The following is a 21750-nucleotide window of genomic DNA, read 5'->3' as shown; positions in this document are numbered from 1 at the left end:
CCAAATTATAGCCCATTAGCATGTTTTGTGTCATCCTCACCATGACATCATGGAGTCAAACGTCCGCTCAGGTGTCTGGTCCTTAAAAAAACCCAATAGAGTAAAAATGTTTCTCTTCAGTTACTGATGCTAACGCTGGCTTTAGGATGAGATGATGAGAGTGTTACAACATATTTAATATCATCAGGTTTTTTTTAAGACGTTTTTTCCTCATTGATTTTCTTTGTTTTAAACTCAAATATTTAAAAAAGTTTTAAGAAAAATCAGAACCTCAGTTAAAGAACAGATTTTACTTTATGTAAATTCGGGTAAAGGAGAAAATTCCTCGATTCCCAGACAAAAGAAATATTAAATAAATTGATTAATTAATTAATGAATTAAAAGCAACATATTGTAACTTTTTGCTTTTACTTTTATTTTAATGTTAACTGGAAAAGTTGATTGAAATTTACTACGAATTTTTCAGTAATATTTGAGCATTAAAATAAACCCTCGCATGTTCTAGTTAACGTTGACGTTCTCACGGTCCGTATCGTTCTGCTTCACGTCCCTTCACTTGCTGGAGGTGAGCGTGAGAGGTGAACGTTCCTGGGAATCCTTGATCTGTAACGTTTAAGAACTGATTTTTTTATTTATTTTTTTTTTTGAGATTCGCATTCAGAGTCCTGGAATTGATTCGTTTTAATTATTCATAAAACTAATTTGACTTTTTAATAGACAGCTCTCACCTCCAGCAGGTTCACACCAAAGGGAATAAAAAAATGACTAATTTGATTTTTGATTTTTTTTTTTTTTTTACTTTTATTAAATCATGGCACGGAAAATAATAGAAAAAAAGAATTCTGCAGAACCGAACGCGGCGTTTGCGTATGTATCGTTTAAATACGCACATCATTTGTGTAAGCTTTCGCGCGCCGGCAGCATCGCAACTACAATCGAGTGGAAAATGAGACGGCGTCATGAGTCTGCTCATAATTAAAACCAGAGCTCAGATTTTATTGCTTCTTTATTGCCTTTCTTTTGGACGGTAACGATAACGATTTCAGATAAAAGGGTGGCGTCGTTACGAACGATCGATATCGCTCCTCATTTCACAAACAAACCTGCTGTAGGCTGTGAGTCATTATTTGTATGAGGTGGACTGTGTTACAAGTGTTAGTGCTGTATGATTGATGACCGAGCATTAGATGATGGTGTGTGTGTGTGTGTGTGTGTGTGTAGGTGCTGGTTGCGGGTTGATAACTACTTCGTGTGGAGCTTCATCGGCCCCGTGTCCTTCATCATCATGGTATTGATCTCTCTCAGCTTCACCTGCACTTCTTTTTTATCTTTTCATAAAACTAAGGTTCGAAATCATCACGATGTACTTAATGAACGTTCAGTTAATTAACAAACTCAATTAATTAACAAACTTGTAAACCCTGGATGGAGCGCGACAGACGCTGTCTGTGTCATTGACTTAATCGTTTTTTTCATGATCAGATTTAAAAGAAAAAAACTTCAACTGACTGTAAAAAAAGTTTCCACATGTTTCCGGAAACACTCTTTTTTTTCCAACAGGATTTTAAAGCATTAAGGACATTCAGATGATTTTATCAAAATGTGTAGATTCCAGGGGGTGAACGTGTCGACGTGTAAACGATGGGTCGTGTCCATTTACCTGTACATTCTGTATGACCTCTGACCTTTTCTCTGACCTCCAGCTGAACCTGGTGTTCCTGATGGTCACGTTACACAAGATGGTACGCAACTCGTCTGCCCTCAAACCCGACTCCAGCCGTCTGGACAACATCAAGTGAGTCACTGTTCTGTTCCGATGTTATGACAAAGTTTACGAGAAATGATTTCGTCCTAATATGGAAAATGGGCGTGGTCAATAAATTACAGTAAACCACTCGTTTGCACTCGGGGGGCACGGTGGCTTAGTGGTTAGCACGTTCGCCTCACACCTCCAGGGTTGGGGGTTCGATTCCCGCCTCCACCTTGTGTGTGTGGAGTTTGCATGTTCTCCCCGTGCCTCGGGGGTTTCCTCCAGGTACTCCGGGTTCCTCCCCCGGTCCAAAGACATGCATGGTAGGTTGATTGGCATCTTTGGAAAATTGTTCCTAGTGTGTGAGTGAATGAGAGTGTGTGTGTGTGCCCTGCGATGGGTTGGCACTCCGTCCAGGGTGTATCCTGCCTTGATGCCTGATGATGCCTGAGATAGGCACAGGCTCCCCGTGACCTGAGGTAGTTTGGATAAGCGGTAGAAGATGATTGAGTGAGAGAGAAGTTTGCACCCTTAATATGTGGCACTGGGTGTAGCGACTGGATTTAGCAAATCTGTGATGGAGGCTGAAGGTCACAATGTAATACAACAAAATCCACGTGGTCGTATGTATGAAACACGTGTGATACGTGTTTTGTGTAAAAGCCAGCCACAGGAGTGACAGCTGTTTCTTTCAGGTCCTGGGCTCTCGGCGCCGTCACTCTGCTCTTCCTCCTCGGCCTCACCTGGGCTTTCGGTCTCCTCTTCATCAACGAGAAGACAGTCATCATGGCGTACCTGTTCACCACCTTCAACGCCTTCCAGGGCATGTTCATCTTCATCTTCCACTGCGCACTGCAGAAAAAGGTGTGTGTGTGTGTGTGTGTGTGTGTGTGTGTGTGTGTAGATATTCAGGTGAAACATTTTCAATTGCTTAATATAATCATTTTCAGCAATATGTTGGTGTAGAAAGCTTCTGCGACATCTTCAGTGTCAGTACAGAGCATGTTTCTAACCCCAGCTGCTTTCTGTCCCAGAACTTTACAATTCAGATGGTGTGAAAGATTTCTTCGGGATATTGTTACCCTAAATTTGTGACAATGTCCTAGTTTTAGTGCCACACAGCTGTGTGTATCCCATGTTTATAAATTTTATTTTGTGTGTGTGTGTGTGTGTGTGTGTGTGTGTGTGTGTGTGTGTGTATGTGTGTGTGTGTGTAGGTCCATAAGGAGTACAGTAAGTGTTTGCGTCACTCATACTGCTGTGGACGCTCGTCTAACTCCAGCTCTCACGGCTCACTGAAAAACTCTGCACTGCGCACCAACAACCGTTATTACACCAGCAGCCAGGCCCGACACGCTGCAGCACACAGACAGGTAACACACACATACACACACACACACACACACACACACTACACCCACACACACATACGCACACACAAACAGACACACAAACAGACACACAAACACACACACACACACAAACAGACACACAAACACACAAACAGACACACAAACACACACACACACACACACACACAAACAGACACACACAAACACACACACTACACACACATACACACAAACACACACACAAACAGACACACAAACACACACACACACACACTACACCCACACACACATACGCACACACAAACAGACACACAAACACACACAAACACACACTTACAAAAACACACACTACACCCACGTACACATACGCACACAAAAACAGACACACAAACACACACACACACAAACACACACTACACCCACACACACATACGCACACACAAACAGACACACAAACACACACACACACAAAAACACACACAGGGCACACACACACAAACACACACATGCACACGTACACAAACACACAGACACACAAACACACAAACACACACAAAAACACACACACACGCACACACACAAACACACACTTACACAAACACACACTACACCCACACACAGACACACAAACACACACACACACAAACACACACTACACCCACACACATACGCACACACAAACAGACACACAAACACACACACACTTTCACAAACACACACTACACCCACACACACATACGCACACACAGACACACAAACACACACACAAACACACACTACACCCACACACACATATGCACACACAAACAGACACAAAAACACACACAAACACACACACACACACACAAAAAAACACACACAGGCACACACACAAACACACACATGCACACTTACACAAACACACTCACACACAAACACATACACACACAAACACACACACACAAACACACACACACACACGCACACACACACACAAACACACACAAACACACACACACTTAAACACAGACACACAGATACACAAACTCACACACTTACACACAAACAACCACACACACACTTACACAAACACACACACACTTACACAAACACAGACACACACTTACACAAACTCACACAAACACTTACACAAACTCACACACACACACCCCATAAACTCGACTTTCCCAGCCAGCATTATTTACTGCATTAACCAAACCCCTTAATTAATATTAACAAACATAATCACAACCCGTTTTAATCCACGTTTGTTTAAATATTACCTCAATAATGATATCCTGCACTAATTACCTCCTCCATAATTCTAATAAATCTACATAAATTAGTATAAATTAAAGAGCTAAATGTTGATAATCAGCTGAACCCAGGTCAGCAAGTGTGAAAGTGGGAGCTGCGTTTAGCCTCTCAACCGTTAATTAAGCACCCAGTCAGTATTAATTGGTGCATTAATGAATTTGTGTTGGTCGTTCATGTGATCTTGTTTTTGATCAAGATTTAAACAAACATCGACGAATAAAGGTGTTAATTAATTTGTTCATGCTGTTCTCCGTCATGTTCTTAAAATTCCCTGAATGTTCTCTGATCAGTCGGAGATTCGTACGACGGGATGTTTTCACTGCATTCCCAGGGCATGTTAGTCGGGTTCAAATTCATCATTTATAAATAAATAAATAAATAAATAAATAAAAAGAAGTGAGTAAATAAAAGAAAGAAAGAGAAAAGAAGGAAAAACATCCAGTCTGGTTCGTATTACACTCAGCTGCAGCTGCAGTCTGATTGGATGAAAGGACTCCAAGCTGTGTTGTTATTGAAGCTGTTTTAATGACGACGCTCGTGTTACTCTACGCTGTTTCAATTCATTAAGCAATAAAAGGAAAAAAGGGAAAAAAACCCATATATTGTGTCTGACCGGAGAGAGAGACGTCTGCATCAGATAAATAAGATCTAATAAACAAGAATATATAGATACAATAAAACTATACAACAGTGTAACTGATGCTTCCTGAGGGAACAGTAGTGTAAAGCTTCATCACTTCTGACTTTAACTGAACAACAGTGGTGAAGTGGAGTGTGTGTGTGTGTGTGTGTGTGTGTGTGTGTGTGTGTGTGTGTGTGTGTGTGTGTGTGTGTGTTCGTATGTGTGTGTGTGTGTGTGTGTGTTCTCAGAGCCGAATCCGTCGCATGTGGAACGACACGGTGAGGAAACAGACTGAGTCGTCCTTCATGGCATCAGACATCAACAGCACTCCTACCCTCAATCGCGGTGAGACACTGTTCCCTCTCTGTCCCCTACTTCATCCTCCCTGTGTCCCAGATTCTGTTCCTGTTTCTGTCCCCAGCTCTGTCCTTCCTGTGCCTGTCCCAGCCCCCCCATATCTCTGTCTTCTCCATGTCCGTGTGTCGGTGCTTTCTGAGCCTCCCCAAACCCCCTACTCCCCATGTCCCAGCATCTGTCCCTGTCTCTGTCCTTCCCATGTCCTAGCGACTGTCCCCATCTCTATCCATGTGTCTGTCCTTATCCGGTCTATGCTAACTCTGTCCTAGTGTCTGTCCTCCCCATGTCCCAGCGACTGTCCTCTCCTTGTCCCAGCATTTTTCCTCCCTGTGACCCAACGTCTGCCTCTGTCTTTGTCTTCCCCATGTCCCAGCATCTGTCTTTGTCTTTTTCCTTAAGTCTCCTTGTTTTTAGCCGTCTCTGTCCCCGACTGTGTCTTTCCTTTGTCCCGTCTCTCAATTCACCGTCCCTCATTCCTAGACTTCTCCTCCTTCTACTGTCCCTTCCTCTCCTTCGTTATTCTCCACCTACCAGCCCTCTCTCACAGTCTCTGTCCTCTATCCTTCTCTCTCCACCCTCCTTACTCATACAAATCAGCCGAGGGAACTACAGTCGTATGCAAAAGTTTAGGAACCCCTGACAATTTCCATGATTTTCTTTTATAAATGTTTGAGTGTTTGGATCAGCAATTTCATTTTAATCTATCAAATAACTGAAGGACACTAAAGTAATATTTCAGTAGTGAAATGAGGTTTATAGGATTAACAGAAAATGTTACATACAACTGTATATTTACATTTACAGCATTTGGCAGACGCCCTTATCCAGAGCGACGTACAGAAGTGCTTAAGTCTCAATCATTGGATACATTAACTCTGGTTCACTATTATACATACTTAAGATACCATGAGTTTAAAACATTTTTCAGTGACTCAGCTGTCCAGACCCCTAGGGGAAGTTCATTCCACCCTCTTGGCACCAGAACAGAAAAAAGTCTTTCCTCTTACCCTGAGAGATGGTGGCACCAGTCGAGCAGTGCTGGTAGCTCGGAGGGTGCGGGGTGCATTGCGAGGAGTGATGAGGGTTTTCAGGTAAGAGGGAGCTGGTCCATTTTTGGCTTTGTAGGGCAGCATCAGTGTTTTGAATCTGATGCGTGCAGCTACCGGAAGCCAGTGGAGGGATCGCAGCAGTGGGGTGGTATGCGAGAGCCTAGGCAGGTTGAAAACAAGCAGTGCAGGGATATTGCAAGGTCATGACCTGGGGATGAATCACCTGGGATGATCAGCAGTTCAGTTTTGCTAGGATTGAGCTTTAACTGATGAGCAGTCATCCATGATGATATTTCTGCCAAACATGCTGAGATCTGATCAGAAGCTGTGGTATCTGAGGGTGGGAAAGAGAAGATAAGTTGTGTATCATCAGCACAGCAGTGGTAAGAGAACCCATGTGAGGAAATAACTTCACCAAGAGAGTGAGTATACAGGGAGAAAAGAAGAGGACCAAGTACTGAGCCCTGTGGGACGCCAGTGGAGATTCTGCGTGGAGCAGATGTCGTGGAATTATTTGAGAATCTCAGAATTCAGGTGCATGTTAATATCATCACCATAAAACATCATTATATAACATCTGAAGCTACTAATAATTTTATACACTTTTTTAGCCACAAGATTCAGGATCATTGGGCACTCTGTTAGTTTCAGACCACGATATAGTTCACAGACTTAAAGTTTGGGAGAGGGACTGAGAGAGAGAGGCAGACAGACAGACAGACAGACAGAGACACAGACAGAGACAGACACAGACAGAGAGCTCGAGACAGAGAGACGACAGTGTGTGGATTATTATGATTAGTCCCACTGAAGGTCATTAGCGGTCGCTGGGGCAGATTTTAATAAGAGTAGAACATAGCATTAGTGTTCTCTCGATGACTATGATGATGGTGATAGTAATAATCATAATTATCATCATCATCAGTGGCAGTGGCAGCAGTGGGCTCAGCATTTCCAGGAGGAGACATGGACCGACAGCAGCGCTGGCTAAAACAGCCTGCTTTCTCTTTCTCTCTGCGTTAATTCAGTGGGTTTTTGTTTATAATGAACTGATTAGAGGCTGAGAGAACAGGGGGGCGATTATTGCGAGACACTCACACACACACAGCCATGTTCTGGAGACTTTTAATCAAGCAGGCGGAGAGGGAGAGAGAGAGAGGGAGAGAGAGAGAGATGAAAACCTGCTCTACAGGACAAAGACGGCGAGACAAAAGAATGGAGAGAGCGACAGAATCACAAGCATCTTTTCATAATCTTAGAGGAAACTTTTGCAGAGTCTGAAAGCTGAAGAACAGAACAATGTAAATGTCCGTTTCTCTCTCTCTCACACACACACACACACACACACATTTTCACTCGGCGTCTTTCCATCACACACTGTTCTTCATTTGCTCTTATTTTACACTTACCTTTTTCTGCCAAGATCCAGCATTGAGATGTTCACCAGTTTTGCTGTGTGTGTGTATGTATGTGTGCGAGTGTGTGTGTGTGTGTGTGTGTGTGAGACAGCAGGGGTTTTTCCTACAGGAACACAGTAGGATGCTTCGCAGCATGCGTTTTTCTTTAAGCTCAGCGTGTAACACGCACCAACATTCAGCATCATTAATGCATCTAATCACTTTTCTCCCACATTCGCACTCATTCAAATTCTTAACCATAATTTGAGATCAGAACGATCAGACAGAAAAAAGGCCCCATGCTGTGAAGTGCTGCTCTCGCACAAACAACACACACACTGTCTCATTCACACTCAGACATGTGTTTGAACTTGAAATGTGTTTGGGATTTGAAAAAAAAGGCTGTTTTACACGCAGCGTAGCGTCACTGCAGCACTGTCTGCTCCCGGGATTCCTGCTATAATGTCTCGTCTCGTCTCGTCTCGTCTCATCTGTTTTAACACTAATAACTATGTTCACGCTCAGTCGCCTACTACTGGTTGTCATAGTGATAACGTTTAGCGGCGTGTAGCGAAGCTAGTGTTCCAGATCATTTATTCAAGTTCTGGAGGGAAAATTTGGTGCTTGTGTAGAAACTTCAGCAGTGTTTATTGCTGATGAAGGAGAAGCAGCATGTGCTCTTTGATTTGATTGGTTGTGTCACTGGACACGCCCACATCTAATCACCAATCCAGCTCTTGTCAAAAATAAGCAATCTCCGGTCACGCCATCACATTCACACTTTACTGGCCAGAAGCTTCACGATCTTGAAGGTTGCACCCAATCTAACGTGATGCACTGACACTAATTATGTTCAGAAGTTGAACATAGAAACGTTCTGGGAAAGTTCTGCTTATTCTGAGACAAAGGAGCACTTGGTTTTATGAGACTCTCATATCTTTGCTGCCATTTAGAAATGTTTTGATTGTTCAGGGTGTCATTTTTGTCTCTGAGTGGCAGACACAGATACATTTAATACCTGCGTGTTGGTGGTACAGAATCTCTGGACGCTGGGTGAAGCCTATTAAATAAAATTATTAATTTATCAATTCATGATTGGGGGGTCACGGTGGCTTAGTGGTTAGCACGTTCGCCTCACACCTCCAGGGTTGGGGGTTCGATTCCCGCCTCCGCCTTGTGTGTGTGGAGTTTGCATGTTCTCCCCGTGCCTCTGGGGTTTCCTCCGGGTACTCCGGTTTCCTCCCCCGGTCCAAAGACATGGTAGGTTGATTGGCATCTCTGGAAAATTGTGTGAGTGCATGAGTGAATGAGAGTGTGTGTGTGCCCTGCGATGGGTTGGCACTCCATCCAGGGTGTATCCTGCCTTGATGCCCGATGACGCCTGAGATAGGCACAGGCTCCCCGTGACCCAAGGTAGTTCGGATAAGCGGTAGAAAATGAATGAATGAATGAATGTTCATTAGAGCAATATCATAAAACTGGACACACACAAACTTGAGTCTCATTACTCTCTCTCTCTCTTTCTCTCTCTCTCTCTTTTAGCCCCCATGGGGAATCACCTGTTGGCAAACCCTGTGTTGCAGACGCGTACAGGTTCTTCACCGTACAACACTCTGCTGACTGAGAGCTTCACTCCTCCATCACCAGGAGTCTTTAACTCCACTGGTCAGTGTCTCTCTCTCTCTCTCTCTTTCTCTCTCTCACTCTCTCTCTCTCTGTTACTCTCTGTCACTGTCTCATCAGTCACTCTCCTTCCCTGTATCTCTCTCTTGGTCTGTCTGTCTGTCTGTCTGTCTGTCTGTTTGTCTGTCTCTCTCTCTCTCCCTCTCTTTCTTTCTCTCTCGGTCTCGGTCTCTGTCTCGTATCAGAGCTACATATGCTAACATTTCTCTATTTCTGTGTATTTAGTGTGTTCACATCCTGTCAGTACGATTTCAGACAAATGGACAGTAGCCAACTGTCCAGCCGGCAGATTTAAAATCGCTCCCGTTTGATCCCACGGACAAAAATATCGATCCAACTCGAGGCTGAGGAGGGCAAAGCAAGGCAGCGTGATTGACAGCTGAGTGGGAGAAGAAGCTCCCTTGAGATTTAACACGTCGAGTAGCTCAGCGTCCGTCTCGAATAACCCTGCTCTCGGTGACGGAGAGATAGACTCAGAGAGAGAAAAAGAGAGAGAGAGGGAAGTGCAGTGTCGGAGGGGTGAAATTTAAGACGCCGTCTCTGCTGAATATTTTACAAAGTTCTCTCTAGCACGGTATAATGCGTCAGCCTCGACTCAGCTTAGCTTAGCTCCCCGCAGCCCGCGGCACATTTTTAGAATATTCACACAGGAGGAGGGCTTCATTAGAATGTCTAATTACTCTCCCTCTCCCTCTGTTTTTCTGTCTTTCTCTTTCTGAGCACAGGCGAGCGTTGATTAAAGTCATACTACACATTAAAATTTAAACCCCTCCAGCACAAGGGCATCTCGGCATTCCATATATACGGTGACAGGTTCGAATAAAACAGAGGTGTCTCCGCGTGAAAAGACACAAAAGCTGAAATAATCATCGTTGCAGCCAGATGAGGTCGTATGAATCACGGAGCATGCTCGTGTCTCGTTCTGTCAGCGTTCAACTAGCCGCATTCTAAACAGATGATCATCAGTACTGCCCCGTTCAGGGTGACGACAGAAGGAGGGGCGAGGCTGTCGGTTAGCATAAGGTCCACTGCTGTATGGTGGGGTTTGACAAATCCTCTGTTCAGACTGTATTTTTTTATGATTTTGGTGAATCAAAAAAAAATTTTACTAGAAATTCCTGTTGGGGGGGGAGGGGGGGTTAGGTGGTTAGGGTTTCTTCCGGATACTCCGGTTTCCTCCCTCGGTCCAAAGACATGCATGGTAGGTTGATTGGCATCTCTGGAAAATTGTCCATAGTGTGTGATTGTGTGAGTGAATGAGAGTGTGTGTGTGCCCTGCGATGGGTTGGCACTCCATCCAGGGTGTATTCTTGATGCCCGATGACGCCTGAGATAGGCACAGGCTCCCCGTGACCCGAGGTAGTTCGGATAAGCGGTAGAAAATGATTACTATAGTTACTGCCAGCATTGTTACTATAGTTACTGGTGTGTTCATTCCCAGGATTTTCATTAAGCATGTCTTTCACATTAGAGGTATATCGTCGCTGTCAGGCGGAATCTTCGTATCTCCAAAACCGTTATTTTTCAGGAAATTAAAAAAACGCCGTACCTTATCTGCAGTGCACAGGGTTTAGTCCGCCTTGCAGTGGATTGTCTTGCACTAAATTCCTGTCCTCGGACGAGCACCAGAACTAGCGGGGGTCAATATTTTTTTCTTTGTGCCCAGTGTTTTGAAGACATTTACCTCAGAAGACGTGTTGATTCGTTGCGACTCTTCTTGAGGAGAAATATGCCGCGAAGCTCTCCCGCGGAGTGAGGAAGAGGTGGACAGTTGAAGTGTCCAATGGAGTTATGAGATTTGCGCTCAAGCTATTTTCAAGACTTTAGATTGGTTAATAACTTGTAAAAATAACAGACCCACGTGGGGACTGACCAATAGCATTGATATGTGAAAAAATATGAAAATTTGGACATACGAGGTTTCCACCCGACAGCGACAATATATATATAAATATATATATATATATATATATATATATATTGTATTATTATTATTATTGTATATATTTATATTTAAATTGTATTATAGAAAATATTATTAAAGTTTGTCTTTTTTTTATCTTAAATCGATCTACTGTTTTTTCTCCTGTCTTCTGCAGATTTTTTTTCTTCAAATTTTTGTTAAAGTGTTTTTTTTCCCTTTGATCAATTCCGTTTTATTCTCTTCATAGTTTTCGAATGAACACTAAACTATGTAAACACATGAATAAATCTTCTGTGGCTTGTTTGATATCGTCTCTAAGAGAAAACTTGAAAAACGGGTTAAAGTGTGAACCTGGAGGATTGTTGTTGGTCTGTTCATCTTCTTATCTCTCTCTCTCTCTCTCTTTCTCTCTCTGTTTTTTCTTTTTCTCTCGCCATCCTGTAGGAACCTTCCGTGATCCAAGTAAGAGCCTCTCTCTCTCTCTCTCTCTCTCTCTCTCTCTCTCTCTTTCACTCTCTCTCTCCATCTCCTACTCTCTTTTCCACTTTATTTTAATGGCCACTGTTACCTTAACGATAATCTCTTAACCTGTGCAGTGAAGCCTCATGTTTCTGTGTACACAATTTCCACTCCCTGCTAATAGCCAGTCTCCTTTCATAAGCTTATTAATCTTGCGCTGGAAGTGTCTTTATTGATCTAATCCCAGATTTTTGTGCTGTGAATCTCGGTCTTGATTAAAAAAGGTAATGAAGTGTTCACTTTACCTTTTCTCCCTCCCTCCCTCCCTCTCGTCACACAGAGAGCACTCTAGCCAGGAATCGGGACCATGGAGGAATGGAGACACTGCCACTGAATGGCAATTTCAACAACAGCTACTCGCTGCGTGCGGGAGTTGCCGGGCCAGGTGGACAAGGTGGCAGCTGCGACTTCCTCGGGGGTGGGTCCGATGAGAGTCCACCTCCTTTGTTGAATCCGCGTGGCACGGAGACGCTGGGAGGGATCCGGCGCAACCTCTCTGACGCAGCCGCATTTGAGAAGATGATCATTTCTGAGCTAGTGCACAACAACCTGCGACAAGGAGGCGGGGAGAGAATTGGTGGTACCCTTGTGCGAGGACGTACGACCGGTGTCGGGGTTGGTACAGGGGCAGGGGCAAGTGCTGGGGCTGTAGTCGGAGTGACTGCTGTGGAACAGGAAGCAGAGGATGAGGGCCAGCGGCACAGGACACCACAAGATGTGGAGCTGTTATACAAAGCTCTGGAGGAGCCGTTGCTCCTGCAGCGTGCCCAGTCGGTTCTCTACCAGAGCGATGCTGAGGAGAGTGAGAGCTACATGAACGACTCAAACGAGAGCCACGGGCACAGTGCAGCCGCCACAGGCGCTGGCACAGGTCCGGATTCACCCGCCCGGGACTCGCTGTACACCAGCATCACCAACCTGCGAGACTCACCGTACCCAGACAGCAGCCCCGACGAGCTCTACTACAGCTCGGGCAGACCTGCACTGGGCAGCGCCATGCACACCTTCTACCCAACTCCCCAGACGAGGCCTGGAGCCGACACCCAGACCCACGCCCACACCCACAATCCCCCCGAACCTCCACATGCTGAGGGGGATGGACAGATGCAGCTGGTCACCAGCCTGTGACTGCGACTAAACCCCAGTCTCTCACACCCATTCCGTTTCTGTTCCTTTCTCTCGGTTAGCCAGTTTGGAAGTGTAAAAAGAGAGAAGTCTTAGCTCGGGTGTCAGTGGCAGCAGGTTCTATAAGGCAGCTCTGGAGCAAACCTAGTTCATACACTCCCTTGGTTTAGTCACTAGTCCAAAGCTCTCTCAGCAACTGAGAATATTTTCAACCATTCCCCGTGGATTTTTTTTGGTGATACCTCTTCTGTTTTTTTTTTTTTTTTTTTAAAAATTCTTATCATTTCCACAGTGGTTTCCTTTCTGATTTTACTCCCGTTTCTCCTCCCTTTTCTCGTGTATTAAGAGCTGTATAGAAGAGGGTTCACCGTTGCGCGTCAGTGTGCAAAGAACGCTCTCTGTCTCGCTCTGAAAGCTCTTCAGTGTTGCCAAAAATACATTTTTTGAGCCAGAACACAAACTGGAACACAGAAACACACAAACACAAGTGCACAAACATTAGTGCTTGTTACTGAACTTTAGACCGTGAAGAACTGCACTCATGAAAGCAGCAGCAGGAAGAAGCTGCCCCTGTGGAGTTGCCTTTATTCCCTTTCTCCCTCTCTCTCTCCCTCTCTCTTTCTCTCTCTCTCTTTCTCTTGCTCTTTCTCCAGATGGACTCTGATGTACAGGACTCTGAACGAGACTTGACACAACTGCACCTGGCCACAGGACTTCTATTTGATGCTCAATTTCAATGCTCAGCCCCGTGGATTACAGACTTCGGGTGCGTCCTCTGTGTTACTGGGGGCTTGAAGAACTTTTTTTTTCTTTTCTTAAAGGTTTTCCTGGGTGTTCTCTGAGCCTATTAAAATGCCTGTACATACGAACCTTGAAAAACAATAACACCAAACCTAGCGCCATTCCTATTCTGTAAATAGAGACCAGATGAACAAAAGCAACAAAAAAGTATGAACTACTATAAGAGCGATTTCTTGTATTGAGACAAAAAAAAAAGTGAGAAAAATTAAAATAAAGACATTTGGGAGTTTAAATGACAGTCAGTCCATCGCTCCCTCCTTGCTCCATTCACTCTCAGGCTCTCATTTACCCCTGCCCCATTGAATTGTGGGAAAAATGTGTTGACAGAGAGAGAAAGAGCTAGAGAGAGACAGGAAAAAAGAAAGAGAGGGAAAGTTTGTGCAGAAATAAAGAAACTAGTAAGAAGAAAAACTAGCCCCGGCACAATTTTATGTATTATAACCCATCCTTATCGATTTGACAGGTTTCATGACTCGTGCCTCGGGAATGGGATAAAGGGACGTGGGGGCAGGGTGATGTGGGGGAGTGGGGATGTGGGGGAGGGGTTTATCGACAGCAGCCATAATGTAGTGTTGGTTGTGTCTTGTTAGACTGATGTAATAGATATCAGATAACTAGATTACCGATACTTAGGACAAATAATAAAATAATCTCGAAGACGCAAAAAGACGGGATGCAAATCAATCACGAATCATGTCACGAGCGAAGCTGTAACTGTTTTTCGAAATCACGATAATCTGCCGTCGAAGCCAAATCTGGTTTGATGGTGGATTTGTGATTCGTCTGCGTGTGTGTGTGTTTTTGAGTGCGTACATTCGGGTGCCTGAAATGCTGAAGTGTTTGTACTTAAGAAGCTATTTTTTCCAGGTTAGTTAGGCCCGTGTTAAGAGGAAGCAGAGTAAAAAAAAAATAAAATGTATATCTATAAAAGAACGCTATATTAGCTCCCGCCTCAGAGCCTTTGCTAGGTGTCAGGAATACTGTTATTTTGGAGCTCAGTGCCATGGAAACTGGGACCATCAAGCGTCACGCCTGAGAAAGCAGGCATTAGCATTTGATTAGGATGGCAGGCACTGCTGACTAACGAGACACGTGCTCCGTGTGCTAGAATCACCGTGTGTTAATGTGTTCTGCAGCGTCATGCAGACGTTCTCATGTGTCTTCAGAAATGTATCCTTCTACTGAGGGGCCTTTTCCGACTGCAATTACCAGAACTTTTGGCACTAGGAAACCAGAACTGTGCTTTTTTTTTTTTCATTGACAGAGGTCCTGTATATTAAATGGGTACAGCTGCAATGGTACTAATGGTACTTGGGGGCGGGGCTAGCATTGAACATTATTGTTCAAATGTGTTGATTAACTAATCACAATGTTACTTTAGGTTTTTTTTTTCCCAGATTTTTTCGTCAAACAAACTGGTTGGAATAAAAATCATTTTAATTTCAGCTCACGTTTACGTCTCGTCATTACCGCTGGCGAAAACATTCAGACGCTATTTTCGAGCTTTTTGTATTTTTTTTTAGTCGGCTAAGCAGATAAAGGAACGATTTTAGTTAAAAGCTTGACTGTTATTTTGCTTCCGTCACTTTCACAAACAAAAATTTACCAGGAACCTCAAGTTTGTGTGGTTCTAAATTAATGGAATCATCCTCAAATCTTTTTAGCAATTAAAAAAAAAAATTATAATTATTTCCCTCTAGGGATTGGAGATATAGTAAAATACATGCTACTTTAATACAGGGGTTCCCAAACTTTTCAGACCGTGACCCCCAATATTAGACTGCTGACGACCCCCCCTCCCCGCCTCCCTTTCTCTTCTCTGTGTTCTCCTCCAACAGCTTGTGAGGATTTGCGATTTGGTTACAGACTGACAGACAAAAAGGAACACAATCTCTAAGCCAGAAAAAAATGCCTACTGTGATGGATGGGCGCTGTGCGCGGAGCAAAGCAGGTCCACTCTAGGTTCAATTTTGGAGATCGCCACCTGCAGATCATCTTCCACGTTAATTCTTCCAGCGCGGAGAATGTCTTTTCGCATAAATCCGTTGAGCCAAATTGCATGAGTACATCCAACGCGGCTTTCGACAACTGTGGATATTCCAGCGCGACAGAAACCCGGAACTCATCCAGCGTCTTGCCGTCAAATGCCATCCTCAGGGTTCGTTCGGTTGAAAGTTCTATCAGCGCATCTTCCGTATCTGACGCCAGATGATTTGCCGTGGTTACATTGAATGGTGACCTTAACTGTCGTAATTAATCGCGCAAACAAAGTTTTATTTCCGGTTTATTTTAATTATCCTAAAGTTATATTCGCATCATTACAACCTTTTTTAACATTCATTCATTCATTCATTTTCTACCGCTTATCCGAACTACCTCGGGTCACGGGGAGCCTGTGCCTATCTCAGGCATCATCGGGCATCAAGGTAGGATACACCCTGGACGGAGTGCCAACCCATCGCAGGGCACACACACACACTCTCATTCACTCACGCAATCACACACTAGGGACAATTTTCCAGAGATGCCAATCAACCTACCATGCATGTCTTTGGACCGGGGGAGGAAACCGGAGTACCCGGAGGAAACCCCCAAGGCACGGGGAGAACATGCAAACTCCACACACACAAGGTGGAGGCGGAAATCGAACCCCAACCCTGGAGGTGTGAGGCGAACGTGCTAACCACTAAGCCACCGTGCCCCCCCTTTTTTTTTAACATATTTAACACATTTAACATTAACATAAAAAAAATAAAAATAAATAAATAAATAAATAAATAAATAAATAAATAAATAAATAAAGTTTCTGGAAATCATCTCGGGACCCCCGCCCCCCACTCCGCAACCCCCCGAGGGGGTCACACCCCCATTTTGGGAACTGCTGCTTTAATAGATAATTGCACAACATACATATTTATTATAATATTATATAACAGAAGAAGTTTAAAAGTAGAATCTTGTGTTCGGTGTTTCATTAATTTAAGTAGTTTCAAGAAAAGCTGGTCAGTAAGTTTTATTTATGAATGACTACATGATGAATAACTGGACAAACTGGAAGAATCATTCACATTGTTTATTGTGTGCTTTCAAGGGGAGAGGTAGGGCAAGAGAGAGAAGGAAAGAGAGAAGGAATGAAAGAGAGAGAGAGAGAGAGAGAGAGAGAGAGAGAAAGAAAAAGAGAAAGAGAAGTGGAGTACATGCATGTTTTATGGGTGTCCCGGGAACACTCGGTGTCAATATTACAGTTGTGTGCCATGTCGAAGGTGCCAAGGGAGCGCAACATCTGCTTTACAGTCACAAACAGACATGGAGCGGGTGGTGCATCCTCAACACACCACCTTTCAGTCACAGCTTCACCTCTCTCTTTCTCTCTCTTACCCTCTTTCTTTCTCATTCTCAAAGTTTTCTTTCAGTCTAAGTGTGTGAAATACACTGCTTGGGAACATGGTCCATGTTAATGTCTAGATGGACTCTATGGGGGAAGTTGTGGCCTAATGGTTAGGGAGTCTGACTCCTAACCCTAACCCTTGTGGGTAGAGATGAGCCGGATACTCGGCTGAAACGAGTATCCGGTACGGATAAAGCACTTCTGCAGAGTACAAGTATTATACGAGTAATACGAGTCAATATCTGTGCTCGGATTGAATGAAAATCATCATTGGGTAGCTGATCGTGTCAGCGTTCTGTGATAGGCTAGTCCCAGCGCCCCTCCCCTACACACATACAGATGTATTGTGTTGCTGTGTCTCGCTCTGCTCACTCACAGTCACACACAGAACAGCTCTCTGTCTCTCCCTCAGTCACTTGGGTTCGCGGGTCTTTTCCGTTAACGTTTAGGGTTTCTTCAGCTTTTTACTTTGGGTTGTAACGTTAATAATACATACTTACAAACCAGTAGAGTTCTGGTAAACGTGGGTTCGTTCAGACGCGGTGCTTGCTTGGTAGAATGCGACTCGCATTGCGTCTCAGCCTGTCGGAGATTTTTTTTCTTTTTTAAACCTTCAGCTGTCTCTAACCAGTAACCAGACACTGCGTGTCTGACATGTTTTTGCTGTATTTCATAAAAACATACAGTAAAGGTAGTAAGCTAGTGTTATAAATATTACAAATTAATTATTACCTATTTCAAGACAAGCCCCGCCTACTTCCGGGTTAGGCCCCACCCACTCCGAGTACAGATACGGATACAGATAATTCATATGGTTAACAGATACGGATACAGATACAGATAATGTTGTACTTGCTCATCCCTAGTTGTGGGTTCGAGTCTCGGGCCGGCCACGACTGAGGTGCCATTGAGCAAGGCACCGAACCCCCCCAAATGCTCCCCCAGGCGCCGCAGCATAAATGGCTGCCCACTGCTCTGGGTGTGTGTTCACAGTGTGTGTGTGTGTGTGCTGTGTCTGTGCACATTGTTTAAATGCAGAGAACAAATTCTGAGTATGGGTTACCATACTTAAGCCCTATTCGGACGGGATTAGTTTTACGTGGGGACGTGGGGGTAAAGTAGTTATTACCAGAGCTTCTCAATGATTTTAGTCCCGTCCGAATGTGCCATCTCGGTAATCATTACGGACAATGTCAGTAAAGATTACGGCGACTTTTACCTTCTGCAAAAAGGTCCGGAAAAATTACCTCAGGTAATACTAATCCCGTCCGAATAGACCCGCTGTAAATATGTACGGTAAAATTCCATCATTTCCTGTTTAAAAGTAGTTTTTGGCGCGTTTTGCAAGCACGGATTTGCGCACGTGATAACAGGAAGCAACGTCATACACACATGACAACAAGGAGGTTACTGTGGTGCGTAAAGCGAGTTACCCCTCCCACTTCTGCTAGTTTTACTGAGATGTCTTGTCCCGTGCGAATTGGCCAATTTATATTACAGACGTCCTGAGGTAAAATTGCATTACTCCACGTCCCCACGTAAAACTAATCCCGTCCGAATAGGGCTTTAGTCATATGTCACGTCAAATTAATTAAATTAAAATGAATGTTTTTTGGAGTTTGGGTGGAAGGGGCTGTTGATTGAGGTGGGGTGGGGGCAGGGGTTGATAAATCTCCAGAACAATGACTCCTCCTCACATCTTTCCAGTAAGAGCTAGAATAAAATCGACCTGCATTATATGGTCCAAATATTAGCCAAAATTCAACACCTAGACTTTTGAGGCTTAGCATTAAAATCAAATGTAAATTCTGATCTTTTTTTAGGGGTTCAGGGAAAAATTCTTAATGGTGGTAATCGCATGTATGCTACAGAAGCAGTGCATAGCGATTAAGTTGGAAAAAAAAAATGCTGGAGTATTCCTTTAAGGCTTAAGAGAGTACAATCAGCTTTTTCACCCCCAAATGCACATTTTGCTTCCTTTGCTTTCCTTGCAAAAATGTTGCGTGTTGATGAGTAGCACTTGGTTTTTTGTTTTTTTTTGACTGGTCAGCGAGTTTGACCATTTGAATGTATTTGAGAGGAAAGAGGCCGATGCTGAACGATGTCCTCTGAAGAGTCGTTCTCCTGAGTCATGACTCTCTTTGCACCTGCTGTAGCTCAGTGCTGCTGCAAACACTCGCGCTTGCCGCTCTTCCAGCCCAGAGGACAGACTGTTTACCGCTCGACTCGTCCCTTGAGACAGTGGACGTGCGTCACACTGCGTCTCTCTCTGTGCCCTGTCTCCCTCCTACCCTTCTTTCTCTCCTCACTTATTCCCCCATATGCCACGTCTCTGCTTCTGTCATTCACATTCTCTCTCTCTCAGTTTCTCGTTCACTGCAGTGTTTTTCTGCGGCTTCATTACCGTGGCACTTATGGAGGAGTGGCGTTTCGATTAGTCAGAGGTTTTGTTTACATCCCACTGATGGAATAACAGAGTATGTGGGTTAATGATAGTGATTATACAGTATAAAACACCACAGGACTTAAATCCTTCCCATGGGATTGCCACCACCTCTGAAATCCCCGACACAACCCCTGATTATCATATTAATGCTGAGAACTGTAATCTAGCCATGTCAACCCACCCAGAGATCTCGTTCGTTCTTTCTCTTTACGCTCCCTGGCCATTTGTGGTCTCTCGGAGGGCGTGAGAGTGCCACGATCTTCCTTTCTTCAAGCATTAAAAAAAGGACACTGTTTAAAGCTTCTATCCTTCTCTTGGCTTCGTGCCATAATGGAGTATTGAACACTAATGGCTGCTGGATGTGGGCTGGATTTGAACTTTCCACTTATGCCATCTACTTTCTAGCTCTTTGCCCCATCATTCCCTCAATGTACAGTAGGTGCCATTGATTGGACTGGATTCCAGTCATCAGACAGCATGTCACCATGCCAGAGGACCTTAACACTGATGTTCTCTTCAGACAAAATCATGTTAAACCAGTAGCTTTTAGATTGGAAGTAGGTGACCAATATTATCAGATCAATGTTGTGAATAATTAGATATAATTCCAGATAAGCAAATATTTACATGCTCATCTTCAAAAAATTTTTTATTTTATACAGAAACTCGTGACAGTTTTAACATTTTTAAGTTGGTTAACCATTACCTCTATTACACACAGAGCTGTTCTACAGTACATAGGGGGAAGTCGTGGCCTAATGGTTAGAGAGGTTGACTCCTAACTCTATGGGTGTGTGTTCGAGTCTCGGGCCTGCAATACCACGACTGAGGTGCCCTTGAGCAAGGCACCGAACCCCCCCAACTGCTCCCCGGGCACCGCGGTTGCCTTGTGTGTGTTCACGGTGTGTGTGTTCATTGCTGTGTGTGTGCACTTTGGATGGGTTAAATGCAGAGAACGAATTCTGAGTGTGGCCATGTCCACACTAATCCGGATATATTTGAAAACGGAGTTTACGTCTAAAAATGCTCAGCGTCCACATTATCATTTTCAAACGTTTTCCAAAAGTTGCTTATCCACACTGAAATGTATGAAAACGCTTACATCTCCCTACTGCACATGAGTAAAGCTTCAACCTGCGTCATTTCCGCTAGGCGTTTATTTACTTTCGACTTACAGTCCACACTAAGACGCGAAGACGGCGTTTTCAAATTTATCCACTTTGGAGTGCGTCTTCCAACAGCTACGTTTTCATTGACTTAAAACGCTGTCTCAGTGTGGATGAAAGACCAAAACGGAAAGAAAAATATAAGTTTTCAAACGAAAACGTATTAGTGTGGACATGTGTGTCACCGTACTTAGCCGTATGTGATGCAGCAGAACTTTAGTCTTCTAGTCTATGTCAAATCTAGTTTTCATAGATCTGGAGGTTATCATAGATCTCTTAAACAACCTTAGCCACTGGTGACACAATGGTATTTCATTAGGTAATAAGGATCAATTTGACATCCAGTGATAACAGGGTTAATCCTGATCTCTGTCTGTAAATTAGGTTAGAAGTCCTGGCTCCCCATCCCAATAATCTTCCATGCTTCTCTGGCTATTGCCCCAGGCTCTGGCTATGTTTCCTTCCTGTTGCCCAGCCATATCCTGGCCCTACTACAGGACCAGCCAGGTGGCAGAAAAAAAATTCAATACGAGTTAATCATAGGTGTGTCAGGACCAGTACCTACAGGAAGAAACATTTTGTTTTGAAGCCTGCATCTTTTTACTGAGAGGCGCCAGAGGATAGCAGCCACCTTCTGTTTATTTATCACTTGGCCACTACAGGTTCGAGTCTTTAGTTCAGCAGCACCACAGGTAGATCTGGAGAGCAGAGTGTCCTGTCACTTATGTAACCACCATATTGGCACACAGTATGAACAGCATCACTGATTCTGTCGCTCTATTCAACATACCAAAGGTATATCATTAAGAGGTACAGCAACGATCAGCTGTTTTTTTGTCACTTCGTGTGTTTTTTGGGCTCAATTAGAAATCCAA

At 43.9% G+C, this 21750-nt stretch overlaps 1 protein-coding gene across 2 annotated transcripts in view; it reads left to right on the top strand.

Moving 5' to 3' along the window:
- Positions 1-14347, top strand: part of adgrl1a (adhesion G protein-coupled receptor L1a) — a 199769-nt gene extending 185422 nt beyond the window's left edge. Inside the window, exons 18-25 of one of the 2 annotated variants that reach the window (XM_060897409.1) lie at positions 1222-1288; positions 1704-1795; positions 2446-2614; positions 2968-3123; positions 5269-5365; positions 9366-9488; positions 11875-11892; positions 12230-14347. In XM_060897409.1, coding sequence (XP_060753392.1) covers positions 1222-1288; positions 1704-1795; positions 2446-2614; positions 2968-3123; positions 5269-5365; positions 9366-9488; positions 11875-11892; positions 12230-13077 — 1570 coding nt within the window. In that variant the 3' untranslated portion in view covers positions 13078-14347. The remainder of the gene's footprint in view (positions 1-1221; positions 1289-1703; positions 1796-2445; positions 2615-2967; positions 3124-5268; positions 5366-9365; positions 9489-11874; positions 11893-12229) is intronic. The other variant, XM_060897411.1, reaches the window with a different exon arrangement.
- The last annotated feature ends 7403 nt before the right edge of the window (positions 14348-21750 follow it).

The sequence above is a fragment of the Tachysurus vachellii genome, chromosome 21 (genome assembly GCF_030014155.1).
Source record: "Tachysurus vachellii isolate PV-2020 chromosome 21, HZAU_Pvac_v1, whole genome shotgun sequence".
NCBI lineage: Eukaryota > Metazoa > Chordata > Actinopteri > Siluriformes > Bagridae > Tachysurus > Tachysurus vachellii.
The sequence above is the reverse complement of the archived record's forward strand: the minus strand, read 5'-3'. Positions and strand labels throughout refer to the sequence as shown.